Raw genomic sequence first — 18,016 nt, forward strand, 5'->3', positions numbered from 1 at the left:
AATTTTAATAAAGTGTGTTTGTTTAAATTGAATTGGGTTTTAAAAAAATTATAAATTAAATTGAATGAATAGTAATTAAGAGACGGTATAGAGACGGTTAAGAGACGGAGCGTTGCAGCCTCCGTCTCTTAGTTAAGAGATGGAGGAAAAAAGGACAGTGGGGCCCTCAAATAGTGCTCAAATAGTAGTTAAGAGACGGTTTAAGAGACGGTATAGAGACAGCGTTGTGGATGGCCTTAGCGCGTAATTGGTACAACTTTATCATGGTATATTTCTATTGGTGCTAGAAAGCTGGTTAGTGAAATATAATTGGACTACATTAAAATAATGAATTAATTAATTATAGTTGGACTAAGAATTAATTGATTCACTAAGAGTGTCCACTATAAGCAACCGCGGCGGTCTATTGAAGGGACGGAGGGCACCACGGCGGTGGAGGAAGAGTTACGTATGCGGTGGTATGGTGGCGAAGGCGGCGGTTGACGGGGTGGAGCTGCGGCGGCTACTGTTCCCATTTTTTTTTAATTAATAACGTGATAAATAATGTGATTTTATTTTGTGGCTGTGATGACTGGTCAGACAAGTTTTTTGTGGCTGTACTGACTAGGCGGATAAGTTTTTGTGGCTGTTCCACCTTATTGTGGACACTCTAATATAAACTGAGCGTTTTGGCTCATGGCCCATGTGGTAGTTACTTTATATAGAGAATACAGAGATAAGGAAATTTCTAAATTCTATAAGAGAAAATTGTGGAAAAAGATGATACATAATAGAGATTTCCTAGATTGTACCATGACATTTTTCCTGCATTGGGCATTGGACGTGGAAAGTAGTGGATTCACTTGCAAGACTCAACAATCGTGATAGTATTATATTATGCTCAACGCGCAATAAGGATTATGAATTGAGATCTATTTTTGTGTGCGTAATTTCCGTTTTGTATCGTTAGATGACGATAGGTTCTCAACAACTAGGAGGGCGATGATGTGGAATATTTGAAATAATTATTAAGAAATGGATCATAAGTCCTAAGATACAATTAATGTAAGATAGAAGACACAACCAACAAGCTAGTAGTATTGAAGTGGTGCATGTGGAAATGTCAATACTAATGACCCCCACTGGCTTCTCGTAATTTCCCACTTGTTGACATTTTGTTATCTCCATTATCTTCGAGGGCAGTGCCTGCCAATGGGACTAACATAATATTTTTATATATAGCTCTTAAGATATGCGTTATAAAATAATTTCAAGGCATTAAATCAAAAATAATCTGAAGTGGATTCATCACTATATTTTGCATTATTATCGTGCAGTACAATATTTTTGCGTTCGCACCAAAAGAAGAGAAATGAGAATTGTTTTTAAGGAAGTCATTAGGAAATAGTAAATTGCTATTTTTATTTGTTCATTTTAGAAAAAAATAAGTTAAAAACATCACATGATTAGATAAAAACAAGTCGAATGAAAAATGAAGAAATTGAGGAAAAATAGAGAAAAGATGAATGAAGAAAAAAAGAAATGGGAATGAAAGAAATGCTTATAGGAAGAGATTGGTAACTAAAATCGAAAACACTATTGACTAAACTAAAGCTCACTCGCACGCCGACGAAATGGGCTACAACCTCATTGGATACGGAGGCGTGAGCGTGTGGCGAGCTGGTTCGCTAACTTCAGCTCCACCACGTGACGCTCGTCCCGCCCCACTCCCAGCAACGCGGTCTCGCCGGCTCGTCTCTACGGATCGGGACCGCGGCGAGACCCGTTGTTGGTTCACTTTATTCACTCTTCATACGGAAGTGGCATAACGGAAAGTGACTCTGTGGGTGGAATACTCAAAACAGATTTTACAGTGTGCCGGAAAAGATGGTGAAAATTCTAGAGAGCTTTTTTTAACTGTAAAAGGAAAGGAGCATGTAAAGAGTACTAGTGTTATCAAGGTTGCAGCTCGCAGTCTAGCAGCCGAGCAAGTATTTCCTCGCAACTCGGTCGCGTATGGGGTTCTGCCCAGCAGTCTGCAACCCAAGAAATCAAAGTGGTTACAATCAGCGAAAACACGATAAAGTCGAATATCTCCAGCACGACCCATACCTGCGATTAACCTGCCCACGGGACCTTGAGGCATCTCCAAACGCAAACCCTCCTTCGCAACGGAGTGGATAACCTAAACATGGGCGGAACATGATTAATATCTAAGGTGAACTGGCGAAAAATGAAAGAATCTGAAAAGGAGTTGTGGTGTGGCGTACCAGGTCAGGTGGCATACCATCCCACGGCCGATTCAGAGTGTAGAGTTCCCATATGATGACGCCGAGGCTGAAAATGTCGCATTTCTCTGTGAATGGCTCGTTGCGGATGACTTCAGGAGCCATCCATTCTGGCGTCCCACCTGATGATGACTTGATGGGCTCGTCCGTCGTGATTCTGGAGAGACCAAAGTCACAGATCTTAACCGTCCAGTGCTTGCTCACGAGACAATTAGCACTTTTAAGGTCGTGGTGGATTATCTTCATTCGATGTATGCACATCAGCCCTCTATTTGTCAAAGCAAGAGAAAATTTAATCAGTACTAAATGCTAAATGTGACTATTTCAGAGAATATCCAGGCGTAACAAAGTAGCGAAAACACCGTATTTTTGAGAGATGATATCAGAAGGGAGACCTGCAAATGTCGCGTAGCATCTTGATTCGCCTCCGCCAGCTGAGTTTATTCTTCTGGCCACTTAAGTGAATCAAATAATAAAGAGACCCCATTTCCATGTACTCGGTGACCAGTGACAGTCGTGGAGGCTTCATGCAAGCACCGAGAAACAAGATAACTGCAGGAACACCATAAGTTGAAACTGCATGAGTTTTGAGGTCAAGATTCACAGTGAAGGCATAGATATTAGATAGGATGACTCAGATTACAATTTCAAGTGTAATGAAAATTTAAATGCCTAGTAGTAAGGTACTTCTACTATAGGATGTTATATTTCATAGTTGAACCTTCAATAAATATTTGCATATGTAGATAAGAACATCGTCCTGTCAATTAGATGAGAACAGCAGATCAAAGTGCACCTGGCTGTTCTGAGAATCTGGTGAACCGCCCGGTAAAAAACTATGTTAATGTTATTACTTTTTGCATATTGCTTTAGATATGTGAAGTTAAGGTTACTCCCAAAACTCATTTATTGTAATTAGATATCGCCAAAAGTTATAATGAATTTTCTCCAAACATCAAAGTAGAATAAGTTTGAGGGCTTGCTTGAAGAGAAGTACCATTTGGGTGGCGAAGGCGACTGGAACAAGAAAAACCAGATGAAAATTTCCGAGTTAGAATGATACTATGTCAGTAAAACTGGAAGCCAGCAAAGAGCCAAAACCATATATCACACCTGAGGATGGATATTTCATTACAGAAATCCTCCATGTTTTCAGCAGTGAGATCCTGCTCCAGAAACACTTTGATAGCAACCTCCGTTCCGTTCCAAACTCCACGAAAAACTTCCCCAAAGAACCCTGGAAAGGGGGGCTTCATTTGTCTAAGAAATAAATGAACTGAACAGGGAACATCAAGCGCTAGGTACAACTGTAGTCAAGTTAAATGCCCTTCTGATCTCCTATTCCCATCTTTCCATGTCTACCTTTTACGACTAGAAATAAATTAATCGCTAAATGCATTCAGTTCAGTGCATAATGCAAAGTTTTTGGCCTCCCAACTTTCTATCTTGTGAATGATAGTATTATGGTTCTTACCGATCCCAACACGAGTGGCAACAGTCAATTCTGAGAAATCAATATTCCACTCTTCAAATGGTAGCAAAGGTTTATTATGGAAGATTGGTAACCCTAGAACTTTGTTCCATGTTGAAAGCATTTCTTCGGTCGCCCCATGATTCCCACTTACTTGAGCACTCTTACTCGCATACTCGTGAGAAGATGACACTGCTTTCTGAGAGCTGTGGTGCCTCTGCAGAGCATATAGGGAAGACATTTCATCAGAAGCTTTGCCAAGGTCGTCAAGTTGAACGCCAGTTACCTCATTAAGTACCAGTTAGAAGGTGGCTCAAAATGGGTAAAAATTGCTTAAAAGGTTCAGTTAGAAACAAGAGCAGCTGATAAGTTTAATATATCCTGATTGAATGATTAATGAAGCTCACAATAGACTTACGATTTTCAGAAGCCAGTCGTCCATAAAAGAGAAATTGAAGAGGATATAATTTGTTAGGGAAGATGAGAAATACGTGGAATCTAATAGTGGTACAGCAGTATGGGACAACATACTATATCATTAAGAAACACTTCTGATCAACAGAGTAAAAGGACAAAAGGACAGCTTAAAGCAAACATATTACATACATATTTTGTTTGATCTGTGCTGTGCTTGGTATTTGAGCCCAAGGACTCAGAGCCACTGTCTTCAAGATTTGGTAGAGGGCGATTCTGCTTCATAGATTCATTCATTGCTCGCACAGCCCTAGTATAGTCCAGAGATGTAAAAGGAGGCAAAAAGTGCTATTTTTTTTACTGAGCAAGAACCTCAAATGGGGGCATTATACGAGTGAAAATATTGAAATATAATGTGATACAAGATTCACTACTAACCTTACAATCTCGTCACTAATCTCTGGAGTCATACTCATGCTTCTTCTTCTTAGTCTATGCATATGTGATGATGTACCTTCTGACCTGCAGAATGGTTAAGAAGCTCAAACAACATAAAGCAATAACCTAAACCACTCTAACTACATGAGTGAATTAGAGTCCCATGTCCAGAAGTACCAAGAAAAGAAATGCAATTGCTTTGTTTCATTATAATCCAAGAAAATTGATTGCAATCAGAAAATGCAACAAAGGACCAAAAGCAAGTGAAAGATGATTTGACTATTAAATCGCTATAGATGATGATGACGATGACGACAATCACGACGACTATGGTATGAAACCAAGAATAATGACATAAATGAGACTAGAAACTCCCTTCAGTTTGCTTGAACAATATATAAACTTCAGATGAGGTTCATAGAGTGTTGAGACAAGCGTCACATTATCTTCACTTTGTTTCCATAAATACAATGAATGATCATATGACTTTCTCTGGTAGTGTTACCAACCTGTTAAGCATAAAGAGATGTAAAGGGTTCTCAAATTTAGCATTCAGAAAGCCAAGAAAATGGAGCATACGGGCGTTTGGAAATGCAGAGGTAAGCAGAAACCAATATTTTAGCAGCACTTTTGAGTCATACGAATTGACACTTAAAACACAGAATTATAAAATTGATCCGATTGTTATAATCTTGAATTCTTGATATAATATTATCTGAAGTAATGTCATGGTTATCAAGAAAAAAAAACCTTGGATTTGCTGTCCTATGAGAAGCAATGGTCTTTCTCTGACTCTTCCAAAATGAATCAGCAACGTTCGGTTCACTCTGTGACAGGCTGAACAACAATATCAAACATATGGAATAGTCTTCTCATTCTCGAGAGAATAAAACAAGTAAATAAAACTAGAACTAATTAATGAAGCAAAGTTTTGAAACTGAACTACCATAGTACCTAAATTCTCTATCTATAGATTGTGTTCGAAGCAGCATCATATTCCTTAATGAAGGGCCCGCTGCATTTGAAGATGCTTCTCGTCTATATTGCATCAGACCATCTTCTTTTTCAGCACTGAAGAGAGTAAATAAATTAGCTTTGGCAATATATGATGCGGACATCAATCAAAAAAGTTTCTCTTTTCCAGAAGATGGCAGACCCCCACCCCATATCAAAAAAACTAAAATCATATGAGCTATTTTGAGTTTAAAACTACAACGGTGCTGGAACAATATTACAATAATGAAATGACCATTGTGCTAACCTCTGAGCTTCAACTCTCTCAGAAACCCCATAAAGAGGGCTGTTTGGTTCCATTGGTGAATCACAAGAATCATAGTCTGCAGAATCACTCTCCCCAGTAGCAGATATGTGAGTCATATAAATAGCCTTGGATGATCGAGGAATCAGTTGGCCAGGAAACCGCATTAGATCCACTAGAAACTCCACAGAATTTAGTACTACTAAGACGGACAAGTGCTTGTATGAGTCTACACACTCAGAATAACCTTCTGTAGGTAAACCCTGATAAACAAAACCATGAGGAAAGATGACATAAGATACTAGTGGAAATTTTACAAAGCTTTTCAGGATTCTAGAGTATGAACTATCATTCCTGGTCAAAGCTACAACAATAAGAACACACCTATTAGAGCTAAATAATAGAATATAAACATTCCCCATACAATTAAATCTTACCACCACCAGCCTACTTTCAAGTCCAACAGAATCTGCAAGAACCTTGAACAATATTGCTCGAGGTCTGCAAGAACCACACTTTATTTGCCCCAGCAACTGAACACCTCCATTTTCAGATGCAGCTGCCTCCAGAACAGCTTTCTTGGGACTTAGATCCAGATTTGGTCGTTTGTAGACATCAGATACCTAAAAAAGGGTGTTGGATCATTGGTCAGGAGTCTCTCATCACAACTGCCCGTGGGCAATGCTGAAGGACAAATGACATTGATATGATGAGGACGGAATATCAACTGAATAGGGATATGATAAGAAATGAACCACTGTAATTTTCATACGTGAAATATAAAGAAAGTAGAATAAGAAGATTGATTGCAACTTCATAAACCATTTCAAAAGCCACACGAGGATATGAAATGTCATAACATGATAATTCATTCTGAATGCTGACAAAAGTATAATCTTGATGTTCCTTTAACAGTTATAAAATGGAAAAATGCTGTTTGCTTTCCATGAAGTTCATAAACAACTTCAATGGATATACCTCTGGTGCAACAAGAGAAACCATGGCAATATGCAGAGTAGTAATTAGTTAACTAGTAAACAACAACAAAACAAGAGAACCACATGTACCATTAGTTGTACACTATTAATTGGACAGAGTAATGAAACTTGATAATGAAGTGACCTATTGAAGTCCTTTTATATTACAAAGTGAATATGATCATACAAGCAATTATAGCAAAATAAATAATGTTCCATATAACAAATTAGTTATGTTTGATATTCAAAATTAAGAGGGACCAAGAGACACTTACTAATCCAGCAATCTTTTTTATTATAGCTGGAGGATTTCCATGTAAACCATTAACCAGAGCTACAGTATACTGTTTTAACTTAGAAAGCTTCTTATCTTTCTCGGCATCAACAAGAATGATGTCAGCTTTATAACCATTAGTCTCCAATGCATGAAGATCATCTATAGTAGGTATAGCTTTGTAAAGCTCTTTGAGCTTTTTATCCTGTAAGGAATAACACATTAAGTATTAGCCATTACAGATAAGATATCAAAGGCCAGAGCACAGTACAGTTAGTTACTTGATTTAATAAAATTAAACATTAACTTCACTAGGACATCAACACAAAAAATTGCAGACACTACTAAAAGATACAATTGCATTGCGTTCAACAAGAGTGACACCCCGCCAAAAAAAAAAAGAGAGAGAGAGAGGGGGACTTTTAAAAAGGGAAAAAAACAAAAATGATTGAAAACCTAGAAAGATATTTTACTCCTTTAGCTCCTTTAGGGAAATAAATAAGAAAGAGAAGAATCCAAGGCAGCACGCATATGGAGATATTGCGCACACAGCTTCACAAGTAAACAAGGTCTTTTGCTTACTACAGCTGAGTTAACAGACAATTTTAAGTGCTAGATTTTTCTATATGCAGAAATCTATAATGAAGAGAGCTGTTAAAAACTAAGAAGCTAGTACCCATAACCCCTCTCACGCAATAGATGAGATCTTGAGATAACTTGATCAGTTTGTAACCATTAGATACTAATTACTAAAGGAGAACCAGACTTTCAAGTGTTCAAAGGTGAACTACATGAAATTTGCAATATTATTTTTCCTTTTCTGAGAACTATATATTATGACCCAAATTAGAAGGTTTTCTGTCAGATTTAATTCAACTAAAACCATTTAATACTCATAATATATACGTGCAAATTAGTTTTTATCTTAGCATTTAAAACTTATCAAATTAGAATACATACCTTGTAACTGCAAGTCTTTGACTCTTAATGCTTATGTACAGCATGATATACATACAGGATACATGTATTACCATACTAACCCTACTTTTCTACTTAAAGTTTTGAAATGAACTTCATTAGAATAAATAAAGAATAAGTGAAAAACTCCATGCAGTAATCACTAACAGAAATTTTGAAGTTCTGAATCTAATGGATAAACATTTGGATGTCTTTCCAAGGATCGACCTAAACCACCACAACTTGCAAAAGTTAGTGCCCTTATATTTCTGCAGCCAGAATATAGAATTTCAGCTGACTTTTATGCATGGCAGAATTTAGTTTCAGAATCTTAAGCTACCCTCAAAAGCATCATGATTACTAGAATAAACTATCTATGAACAAGGTAAGTAACTACTAGTCCTGTTAATAATGGTATGCATTGTTTTTCAAGTCAAAAGGAATGGAATCAGTAAATTAGAATAGAAATACAAAGCCGGAACATGAGATTAGTCATATGCTTACAGCAACAATAGAGTAGAAACCATTGGGAATTGGCTCAGAAAGCACCCCTGTGCTCCAAAGAATCTGTGTTGCTGAAGTGCAGGAGGATATATCATACTTCTCCTCATCATTTAATTCTTTATTTCTCATATTATTGTCCTTAAAATCCAACGAGACAGAACCACATGGTTGGTCACCAGGTGACCTATGATGTGAAGACTCGGTATCACCTCGTGTATTTTCCATGTCCATAATCTCGTGAAATGTAATATCATCTCAGTACTCTTATTACTCTTTTAAAGTGCTTATCGCTTGCACAGTTCCAAAAAGAAACAAATGTATTGATGCATCAACTATCTTTTGGCTCCTCAATGGAGGGCCATATATGACCTGAAATTTGGAGAAAATTCGAGCACTCAGAACTTGTATGGAAGTACATCAAAATCCAAAACGGAGTAAATTTAAAGTGATTCCTGACCAGTGTTATCAATCTCGTATGGCGGCTTATGGCGGTTCGCCTAAAAACCGCCACAGGGATATGGCGTATTAGTATGGCAGATATGGCGGTCAATAATTAAATAAATAAAATAATACTTATTATTTATACATAATTCAAAAATTGGAAAATAACAAAAATATAACATCTAAAACTCTTAAAACAATTAATAAAGCATAAAATACAGCTCTAACATCCATGTTTCTTGCATAATGCCTCATTCCTAAATGCAGTACACGCAATGTTGTCAAATGGCGGATATGGCGGTGCTGTGGCAGGGCCATGTTGCTATGGCATTTCCACCACAGAACGCCATGCCATAGCGCCATGGCGCCGCCATATCCACTATTTGATAACATTGTTCCTGACAAATGGAGGAGTAAGCAACTAACTATTGAAGAAGTAGAACACCGACTATATTTAGTATTCAAATCTCAACAAGCAAAGAGAATACCAGATAGTTAATGCAGAAGCCACAGACAACATGTGAAAACTTAACAACAAATTTAAGAAAGTGAAAAACTTTGAAGATCTCTATTTCCAAAAAACTAACTTAAATAAATGAATATATATAAGAAAAGACAAAGGAACAAAACAATACATCCAAAACACGAAGCCTATTACAGTAACACCTAGAACCTCTTTATGCCTACAAAAATTTTGCACCTTCACATTTGCCAGTGCTATTCAATTGGATTCCCTAAAGAAGATGATGTACATAGGAGTCACAGGACTATCTGTACAATTTTGATTCCCAACTAGTAGATATCGTCGAATTACTTAAAAGCAACCCATAGCATCCTGAAAGGATGTAACCAACATAAGAACTCCATCACAGAAATAGTACGCGTCTTCTCAAATCTCAATTTCTAATATCTTCACCACAAAGAAATGGTCCAGCAATTACATTAGGCATATCCTGATACAATCCGAATCTTAAATCTCACTCCTTGACCCTATCATTTCTAATTTTCCAGCATCCGGACTTCAGAAAGTGTGAATACGAATAACTACTGTCCACGGCCCCCTCGCAATCAAAACTGAACCAGATCTCGAACCATGAAACTCAAATTCCAGGTGAGAAAGCTCTTTATCCAATCCTTGCGAACTCAACTCATATAGTTAGCAAAATTTCACGGTGCAATCCTCACGAAGAACACAAGTCTCGGATCATCTACTACATTCCGGACCAAAGGTGCTTATCAAACAAGCAAAAACACATTATCCTATCCCTCCTAACAACTTCAATTCAAGCACTGCCATTAATAGCTTACCGTTACATCAACAGCTGCGGCATTAATTACCATCAAATTCTCCAACCGCTCACAAAACAACAACGAAACAGCTACTAAAATCCAGTTTCCAGATCTAAACCGACATCAACTCATCAATCACCACTCCAATCACACATCCCCGGACTTCGATCACTTCAGCTCAGTTCAAATTAACAAAAACAGCTCGAACAAGCAATTGAAAATTAATAACATCACTAATACTATAATCAACAATCTTAATAAAAGCAATTAAAATTCGATCAAAACTTAAAAACACAATCAACAAAAAAATTCAATGCTGCGATTGAAGAACTAACCGGCGGCAGATCTTAGCACGGAAATTGAAGTGCATTTGAATCCAGCAAGTGGCGCAACAACTTAACACATCAGCTGGATTCGACGAAGCTTCTTCAATGCAATCTGGTTGAAGTATTAAGTTGCGAGAAACGGAGAGAGCATAGATGGAAACGAGGTAACAGTGAAATGCAGAAATTTATATACCGAGAGGGGCGGGGGTTTTATTCCATTTAACGATAATTAATTACTTTTCCGGGCGGGTTCAGATCCGGGTTTACATTCGGATTTTTTTCTGTATTTAGGAAAAAATTGAGTTAGTCTAAGCGGGGCGGGCGACAAATACTTTTGTTTTACCTATAAAATATTTGTTAAAATAATATTTTATTTAAATAATCCTAATATAATGAAGATTATAGTTTTGAAGAAAGTGAATTTTGCATATTCTATTGGATTTTTTGAATTTTGTTATAAGAAATTTGGGTTTTTAGATCCGATATTTCAAATATTTCTGATCGGTTCGGATTTATATTTTTTTTAAATTTTGAATTTTAGATAGGTTTGAATTGAACATAAAAGTTATCCAAATTTCGGATGTTCAACCCTAATGCTTTCAAATAATGATATGACTGACCTTACCAACAAGAAAATGAATGAAAAAATAAATTTGGAGATTACAATTTGATTTTAGGGTTTTTCGACCGTTATGAAACGATTAGGCCTCGACTCAAATTGGATCTATTAAATCTTAAAAATATACTCCTATTATGTTTTTATTTCTTTAAGAAAACACACACCACTTATAAAAGTAGCATGTGACATACTCAATATACGGCTTCCTCATACTCACAAATTCAAATTTAAAAAATTAAATAAATATACGTAAGTCGGCATGGTTTTCAAAATTGCTGAAAATGATAGTTACAACTGTGGAACAATTCCACGTGTTGATATTTCACTAATTGAATAAAGTTGTTGTCAATAAAAGTAATGCTTTATACTCCACTTGATCCATTTAACAAAAGAAAATACACAAATAAAACTCAATCTTATAAATTGAATATCATCATAGAATATAGCATGTATATAATGAAGATTATAGTATACTTATAATTTGGATATGAGTTTTTATTTGAGGTAAATAAAATATAAAAACGATGAAGTAATTTTATAAATATTGGTGTGACTATTATAAGACTAAAACAAGGTTAGTCAAATTAGGCACAACAAAATTAACTTACCGTGGAAGCGATATCTTTGACCCTAAAGAATTTATTAAGGCCTAATCTAGCTTAGTCTATTGCCGTAAATTAACTTAAATTCACATCACGACATTACTATAAGTCATTCTATAATTCACCAAAAATTTAAATAAAACTAAGTGACGCATATAAATTTGGATCAATTCCATATTTATAATAAGGCCACGTGATCTGAATTCGGATTGTAACGAATATGCAAAATCCAAAAAAATACTAGAGTAGTATTAATTTTTTCCCTTTTCTAAAGGAAAGTATTGATTCTCATGATTGATAACGACAACTTAATTTGGTAAAACATAAGATGATGATTAATTAGTGTTTTTTTTCCTCCATTTTACATAAGGTATAAGCTTCTTCTCTTAGTTTAATGAACTCAAACCAATTTAAATCATTGTAGAAACTTACAAACTCGTTTACTCCCTCTCATATAAATATTGGGGTCATGACAATGTGAGTGTGACATATTTGTTAAAGAAGAATTTGACTATCTCTCATTTCTTGGATGTTGAAAGGTACAACCTTGTTTATGTCAAGGTTTTGGTTGTTGTTTTCATCCTTTCTCCCTCTTCTTGCTGCCATGTTATAGTATTTTGTAATTGTTGTTTGACATGTTGAGTTGTGTGACCGCTTCAGACCATGTTGCTTAGGATGTGTGTTTTTCTCTATATATTGATTTCTTTGTTGTTTTCTTGTCTATTTTGATTTTTTCATCTGTTGTTGTTGCTCGCCAATTTTTTGACTTAACATTTTGTAACATAAAAAAATGTTATGCAATATTATCATTTCTTTAAATCTCAAACGTAAAATGTGTTGTTGAAATCGGATCCGTTTGGTTTGTCGAATGTAATAGGATTAGAGATTTTTTCTTGCTAAATCTTCCAACCCCAAAACGTAAGGTAATTTTGTCTTTTCATGTCCTATCAATGACACAAAATCGAGGATTATCTAGTTATACCAAAGAATACCATAAACCTTGATTTTGGCTTGTATTTCTTATCACGAGTTACATATCTTGTTATATCTTATCAGTTAAACCAAACGAACATGCATATAGATGCTTATGCATATAATACTTGAAATGAAAAATCAAAACAAAGTCTGATTCATATATAGGCAAATATTAAGGCTAAAAAAATTTCAACATTTAATTAGAGCCTTGAAGAGATGTGGAAATATATTGGCATGCAAAGCATGTGGAAATATATAGGCATGTAGAGATAAATATGTCATAAATGAGAGTATATTTGAAGATTTAGTGTTTCCAAACCCTATAAAAGTTCATTCTTGTGTTTTACAATAGAGCTGGAAAAAACATGGTGGAGAAGAAGCTGAATTTCAATCAACCAATATTATCTGTAAGAAAACACTCCCACAAGGTGACCTCACACATAGTTGGTCAAAGGGAAGGCTTCCCAGTCATACATAGGCTTCCTCCGCACAGACCAGAGCAGAGCTTCTGCTCTCGTCCTGTGGGGAACCCGGTCTCTGTTCCCTTCCAGTGGGAACAAATCCCGGGGCGGCCAAAGGAAGAGATCCTAGCACAATCTAACGACTATGCTAGGCCTTTCGTGTGGGAACAAATCCCGGGGCAGCCAAAGGAAGATATCCTAGCACAATCTTACAACTATGCTAGGCCTTCTGTTTCTCCAGAGCCTCTAGTCGGGGTGGAAGCTCTGCGACAAACTAGTTCAGATTCTGATGCAAGTAGCGAATCAATTGTAGACGATTTAGGAGTCCGCCAACGAGAACACGAGAGAAGGAAAGTAGTGTATCAAGAAAAGTCAATAGTGCTCCACTGCAGGCCTAGTTTCAAGAGAGGAGGGAGTGATCAGCATGAGAATGTGATCAGAGTGTCTTGCTTGATGCCTCGAGCTTTCCTGAAAAGTTCGGTCTGCAGCCTGAGCCCCGTACCTGCAATGAGCCGGGCCCACGCGATGACATTTCCTGGTAGCAGAATGCTGTGTGAATCTGCAGTGTCTGGCTCCTCAACAGACAGTGAGAATGAGGTGATGAGTCGTAAGGCGAGGGGTTACCAGCAAAGGTACATGCCGTTTCTTGTAGAGGCGCCGCACAAGAAGAGCCTCAGAACCTTGCGAGAACTACTGGATGCTGATGATGCTGCAAGAATTGTGGAGAATAGTGAGAGTTATGTGAAGACAAGTGGTGTGATGAAGATAAATGAAGATTCATATTCGGATTCGGATTCAGACCATGATTTGAGCAGTGAAGATGATATTCGGACTGCTGTGAACGAAGCAGCTGAGAATGCAAGAAAGCGGATAGCAAGAGAGGGAGAAGCTCCTCCACCTCCACCACCACCACCACCACCACCTCTGCCGAAATCTCCATCAGATTCTTGGCTTTCTCGCACTCTGTCGTCCACCTCTGTGGGGAAGGCACGGAGCTCTGTTTTCATGTCACGGTTAAGCAACAAGTACTACTAAATACAGCAGCTGATATATAGTGTGGAAGGCTAACATTATGTAATTCCTCTCATCAAACTTGCTCTTTTTCCTTTTAATCAGGAATGTAGCTAGCTTATCTTGAAGTTCATAACTTGATGCAATGATGAGGAGGAGAAAGAAAGGGAATACACACACAGAGAGAAAGAGAGATATGTAATGTCAATCAAATAATAATATATAATACCTCAACTATGTACACCTCAAAAGTCTAATTCTGCTAAAGGAAAATTAATGTCATAAACAGTTAAAAGCCATACTAAAATTGAGGCAAATTAAGACAATCTTGGCTCTTGAGAGCTTATAGAATTTGAATTATATGACAACAAAAAATTTCTTCAAGTTTTGAGCACGCGGCCTTTGTACTGTCCTCTCCTTATGACAAAGTCATCCGGAGGCTGAGACTCTTCTAACCAAGTGATTTCGGATATTGTTTCTCCATCCACCTCGATGGAACCTTCATTGAAGACCAAAATTGAAAACAAAATAAATAAATGATGAAATTTTAGGACTTTGTTTAGCAAGAATATATGTGAATGTTTTCAGTTGCAATGAGTACCAGGTAGATCTGCGGCGGGGGACATTCTAAAATAAGTGCAATGGCGTCCATCTTCGGATGAGTAGGGCGGAGAAAGGATGTCAAAGATGGCGCATGGAGTGATGGCCTTGAAACAATGGATGTTACCACCACTAGTTGGATAAAGCACTGTTGTATCACATGGAGCTATCATGTCGCAATCTTTCACAACCCTCGCAGGCCTTGCTCCTGAAAGCAATCAAATAATCTTAAGATCATTATTTATCTTGAAGATTTTGGTGCAAAAATACCGATGACGATTCTTTTGGCACGTTTTTGCATATTCAGATAAGTTCATGAATCCAAATAGATAAAAACACATGCCCAATATCTAAGTAGGTTATCATCCTCTAAAGATGGTTATTCCATGTTTATACCAAAAATTTCACTCTTTGCTATAAAATCAATATACAAGAATCAAGATGGACTGAAGCATAAATGAAAGCACAGACAACCAGCATGAAAGAAGAATCCATTACAAGACACACGAAGACAGTTGCTTAGATTTACTTAACCTTGAGATGGATCAGAAGGCCCAGGAATGTTGATCCAATCATAGGATTTTATATGTAATGAACCGTACAGAAGCTTACTCAGCACTGTCATCCCAGGATGGTTATGAAGAGGGATGACTGAAGAAGGTGGCATACAGAATATTCCCATCTGCGAAAGAGAAGTTACTTATTCAGTAATCTAAGGTTCCAAAATAATAAAGAAGAATACAGTGTCATCATACAAAGTGCACTGTGTCTAGCCGTCAAAGGAATCAAGAACTGAGAAAATCAGAACAGGAAAGAGAAAGGAAAGCAGAAAAGTTGATATATCATAAGAGACACTTACAGAGAAGCCATCACACTCGTGCACATGCAGGTATTTAATTGGAGGGAGAGACTGATTTCCTCCATTGCGCTCTGTGAAGGTACCTGGCCAATTCCGTAATAGTTGGGCCTCTTGCTCGAGACCTACATCAGAAGGCTTGATTTTCTCTGCAACAAAGGATGTAAAGTGTTACTAACTGATAAAACAAGCAGCTTATGGACCTGCAGAGCAATTTCAGAATTAGAATATCCTCTCGCAAGTTAAATCCAATCCCTAAACCAACAAATCATTAAGGTCCTAATCAATCTGACACATGATAATATCTTGAATTACAATAATATATATAGTTCCTCATCTGAATCGGGATTTTATATGTAGCAGATGATTACATGCATGATGCAAAGTGCTATGACTATGAGTATGACAGTTTTTTCATATACACACCTTATTTTAAATTGCTAATATCACACAATATAAAAATTTATATCTAAAATAGTGGGGCAGCATGCTAAAAATTCAAAGAACAAAAAGGGAAGTTTTCCCAGCATGAATAGAATGTTTTCTATTCGCCTATCCCAAATACACCTCTTTTTACTACAACCGAGATATCCCAAAATAAGACATGGGTCTGTTTTGTCAAAACTACTTAATCTTTTGTGGTACTCAATAACCTCCTCATCTAAGCCTACAATGTTAGAGACGATTACCATTTCATATTTACTATCTTCAGTGCTAGAGATAACTATCATTTCATAGATTCTAGCTTCATAACATCAGCAAATTTATCTCCAACAAAGATTACACAAGAATGCATTCATTATAACATTCATTAACATTGCAACGCCAGTTAATATAGGAAATACAGTTGGACAAAGGGCCACTCCCAGTTAGAAAGTCAGGATTATGAGATAAAAAAATGCACATGAATAGAGGAAGATAATATAAAGCGTGGTAACATGGTCATCGAATAAAACAGCTCTCTGATTACTTGAGGTAACTACCTTTCCAATACCTAAGCTAATAGATGTGGTTCGTTTATGATAATTCCACGGACTATATACCATTTTTTAGACACATGAGAAAATGATCATCAAAGTCAATTTCAGATCTCGTATATATTTTTATTCCTTTTCTCCCCAAGTTAATCCAAATAGATATAGAAAGTAAAAATACAAAAGAAGCGCAGTTGATTTTTCCTCTATAAAGAGTCTAATTCTCCAATATTCATTAACTAGGAAGAACTTCATCAAACATTACGGAGAAATGCCAAGTGTCACCATACACAAAAATAAATGCATATGTGCTTCTGTTTATACCTTTCTAAGGAGATCCATGATAAAGAAACAAATGCTGGTAAAGGAAAAGGATGAGGACTTTTCTTCTTCGTACCTAATAGGTTGCGAACCTTTTCTAAACCCTCTTCCGAAATGGGTCCGTTAGGCGTAAGTGATGCTTTACACGCATTATAAAGCTTCTGTACGGCTGGCATTGTCTGGATAACGAACCAGCTAAACTATAAGAAAACGTCAAACACAACAGCTTCGCTTCCACTGAATCAAGGGTCCTCTCTTTACTGAAGACCCTCTCTCTTAATTGCACCCAATTTTATGCAAAACCTCCTGACCATCAAATCTGTGTATCCACACAAGCACCTTACTTAATAATTCAGCTTCGCCGACAATACCTATTAAACAGTTTAAGATTCCAACAGTTTAACTTAATTTTCCAGATAGTACTGATAAAAATGTACATAGAAAAACTCAAAGAATCCACAATCAAATTAAAAATAGAATCTTGCAGGACCACTGAGAACTGTCCAATTAGAAGAAAGTCAGAAACTAAACAAATAGACTGACACTCAGTCATGTGCAGCTGCAAAAAAACATAGGGGCGCACCTAATTACTCAAATTAAGCTCCAATTACGACCTAATAGAGTGAAATAAAAGGTGAATTGAGCCCCAAACCAGATGAAAACGGAAAATTCAGACGTGAAACAGATCAGCAAGCACGGAAACAATTCAATTACAGAAAGACGAACCACGGAATCAACGATTAAGGCAACGCAGAGAAACGAAAGAAGCTTAATTAGAAGGACTCACGGCGAAAACGAAATCACAGCGCGCCTCGCAGAAATGAAGATCGGTGGTTTTTTACGGCGAAAGAGAGATATGCATAATTCTGAGGGGGCAGGCGGCGGGGGGTGGCGGTGGGGGACGGCGGTGAATTCTTCAAGGGATTGAATTCGAGAGAGTTTGAGAATCCGGCGAAGGTCGGAAGCTGATTTTAGCTTTC

At 37.0% G+C, this 18,016-nt stretch overlaps 3 protein-coding genes across 5 annotated transcripts; all 3 read right to left on the bottom strand.

The window, feature by feature from the left end:
• Positions 1–1,518: 1,518 nt before the first annotated feature.
• LOC121759315 (serine/threonine-protein kinase EDR1-like) lies at positions 1,519–10,800 on the bottom strand. Its single transcript, XM_042154854.1, has 16 exons — positions 10,627–10,800; positions 8,561–8,929; positions 7,101–7,304; positions 6,286–6,471; positions 5,852–6,111; positions 5,545–5,661; positions 5,341–5,427; positions 4,591–4,674; positions 4,345–4,462; positions 3,742–3,955; positions 3,381–3,504; positions 3,265–3,284; positions 2,663–2,819; positions 2,250–2,535; positions 2,092–2,164; positions 1,519–2,015 (listed from the first exon to the last, which is right to left on the bottom strand). Exons 2-16 carry the CDS (start codon positions 8,789–8,791, stop codon positions 1,936–1,938), a joined length of 2,241 nt encoding a protein of 746 aa, XP_042010788.1. The 5' UTR covers positions 8,792–8,929; positions 10,627–10,800; the 3' UTR covers positions 1,519–1,935.
• Positions 10,801–13,108: 2,308 nt separating this feature from the next.
• On the bottom strand, positions 13,109–14,332 carry LOC121758259. 2 transcript variants are annotated; one of them, XM_042153671.1, is made up of 3 exons: positions 14,076–14,332; positions 13,899–13,983; positions 13,109–13,776 (listed from the first exon to the last, which is right to left on the bottom strand). In XM_042153671.1, exons 1-3 carry the CDS (start codon positions 14,212–14,214, stop codon positions 13,647–13,649), a joined length of 354 nt encoding a protein of 117 aa, XP_042009605.1. In that variant the 5' UTR covers positions 14,215–14,332; the 3' UTR covers positions 13,109–13,646. The 2 variants fall into 2 exon arrangements, with proteins under 2 accessions (XP_042009605.1, XP_042009604.1); XM_042153670.1 differs by having other exon boundaries at positions 13,109–13,809.
• A 138-nt stretch (positions 14,333–14,470) lies between these two features.
• On the bottom strand, positions 14,471–18,016 carry LOC121758257 (plant cysteine oxidase 5-like). Of its 2 annotated transcripts, none has more exons than XM_042153669.1 (6): positions 17,824–18,016; positions 17,113–17,355; positions 15,745–15,890; positions 15,420–15,567; positions 14,887–15,093; positions 14,471–14,784 (listed from the first exon to the last, which is right to left on the bottom strand). In XM_042153669.1, the coding sequence occupies exons 2-6, from the start codon at positions 17,210–17,212 to the stop codon at positions 14,666–14,668; spliced, it is 720 nt and encodes a 239-aa protein (XP_042009603.1). In that variant the 5' UTR covers positions 17,213–17,355; positions 17,824–18,016; the 3' UTR covers positions 14,471–14,665. The 2 variants fall into 2 exon arrangements, with proteins under 2 accessions (XP_042009603.1, XP_042009602.1); XM_042153668.1 differs by having other exon boundaries at positions 17,113–17,407.

The sequence above is a fragment of the Salvia splendens genome, chromosome 12 (genome assembly GCF_004379255.2).
Source record: "Salvia splendens isolate huo1 chromosome 12, SspV2, whole genome shotgun sequence".
Classification (NCBI taxonomy): domain Eukaryota; kingdom Viridiplantae; phylum Streptophyta; class Magnoliopsida; order Lamiales; family Lamiaceae; genus Salvia; species Salvia splendens.

What these genes read in the sequence shown, in the direction of transcription:
- LOC121759315 (XM_042154854.1), bottom strand. Translation starts at nt 8,791, where the DNA reads ATGGACATGGAAAATACACGAGGTGATACCGAGTCTTCACATCATAGG. An exon ending in TAAAAAAGATTGCTGGATTA is followed by an intron (nt 6,472 to 7,100) that starts GTAAGTGTCTCT and finishes ACCCTTTTTTAG; the next exon opens with GTATCTGATGTCTACAAACG. An exon ending in TCGCCTTCGCCACCCAAATG is followed by an intron (nt 2,820 to 3,264) that starts GTACTTCTCTTC and finishes GTGTTCCTGCAG; the next exon opens with TTATCTTGTTTCTCGGTGCT.
- LOC121758259 (XM_042153670.1), bottom strand. Translation starts at nt 14,214, where the DNA reads ATGGAGATTTCGGCAGAGGTGGTGGTGGTGGTGGTGGTGGAGGTGGAG. An exon ending in TCTTCACTGCTCAAATCATG is followed by an intron (nt 13,984 to 14,075) that starts GTCTGAATCCGA and finishes CAATTCTTGCAG; the next exon opens with CATCATCAGCATCCAGTAGT. An exon ending in AACGGCATGTACCTTTGCTG is followed by an intron (nt 13,810 to 13,898) that starts GTAACCCCTCGC and finishes TTCTGCTACCAG; the next exon opens with GAAATGTCATCGCGTGGGCC.
- LOC121758257 (XM_042153669.1), bottom strand. Translation starts at nt 17,212, where the DNA reads ATGCCAGCCGTACAGAAGCTTTATAATGCGTGTAAAGCATCACTTACG. An exon ending in ACGAGTGTGATGGCTTCTCT is followed by an intron (nt 15,568 to 15,744) that starts GTAAGTGTCTCT and finishes TCTCTTTCGCAG; the next exon opens with ATGGGAATATTCTGTATGCC. An exon ending in CCCCGCCGCAGATCTACCTG is followed by an intron (nt 14,785 to 14,886) that starts GTACTCATTGCA and finishes TCTTCAATGAAG; the next exon opens with GTTCCATCGAGGTGGATGGA.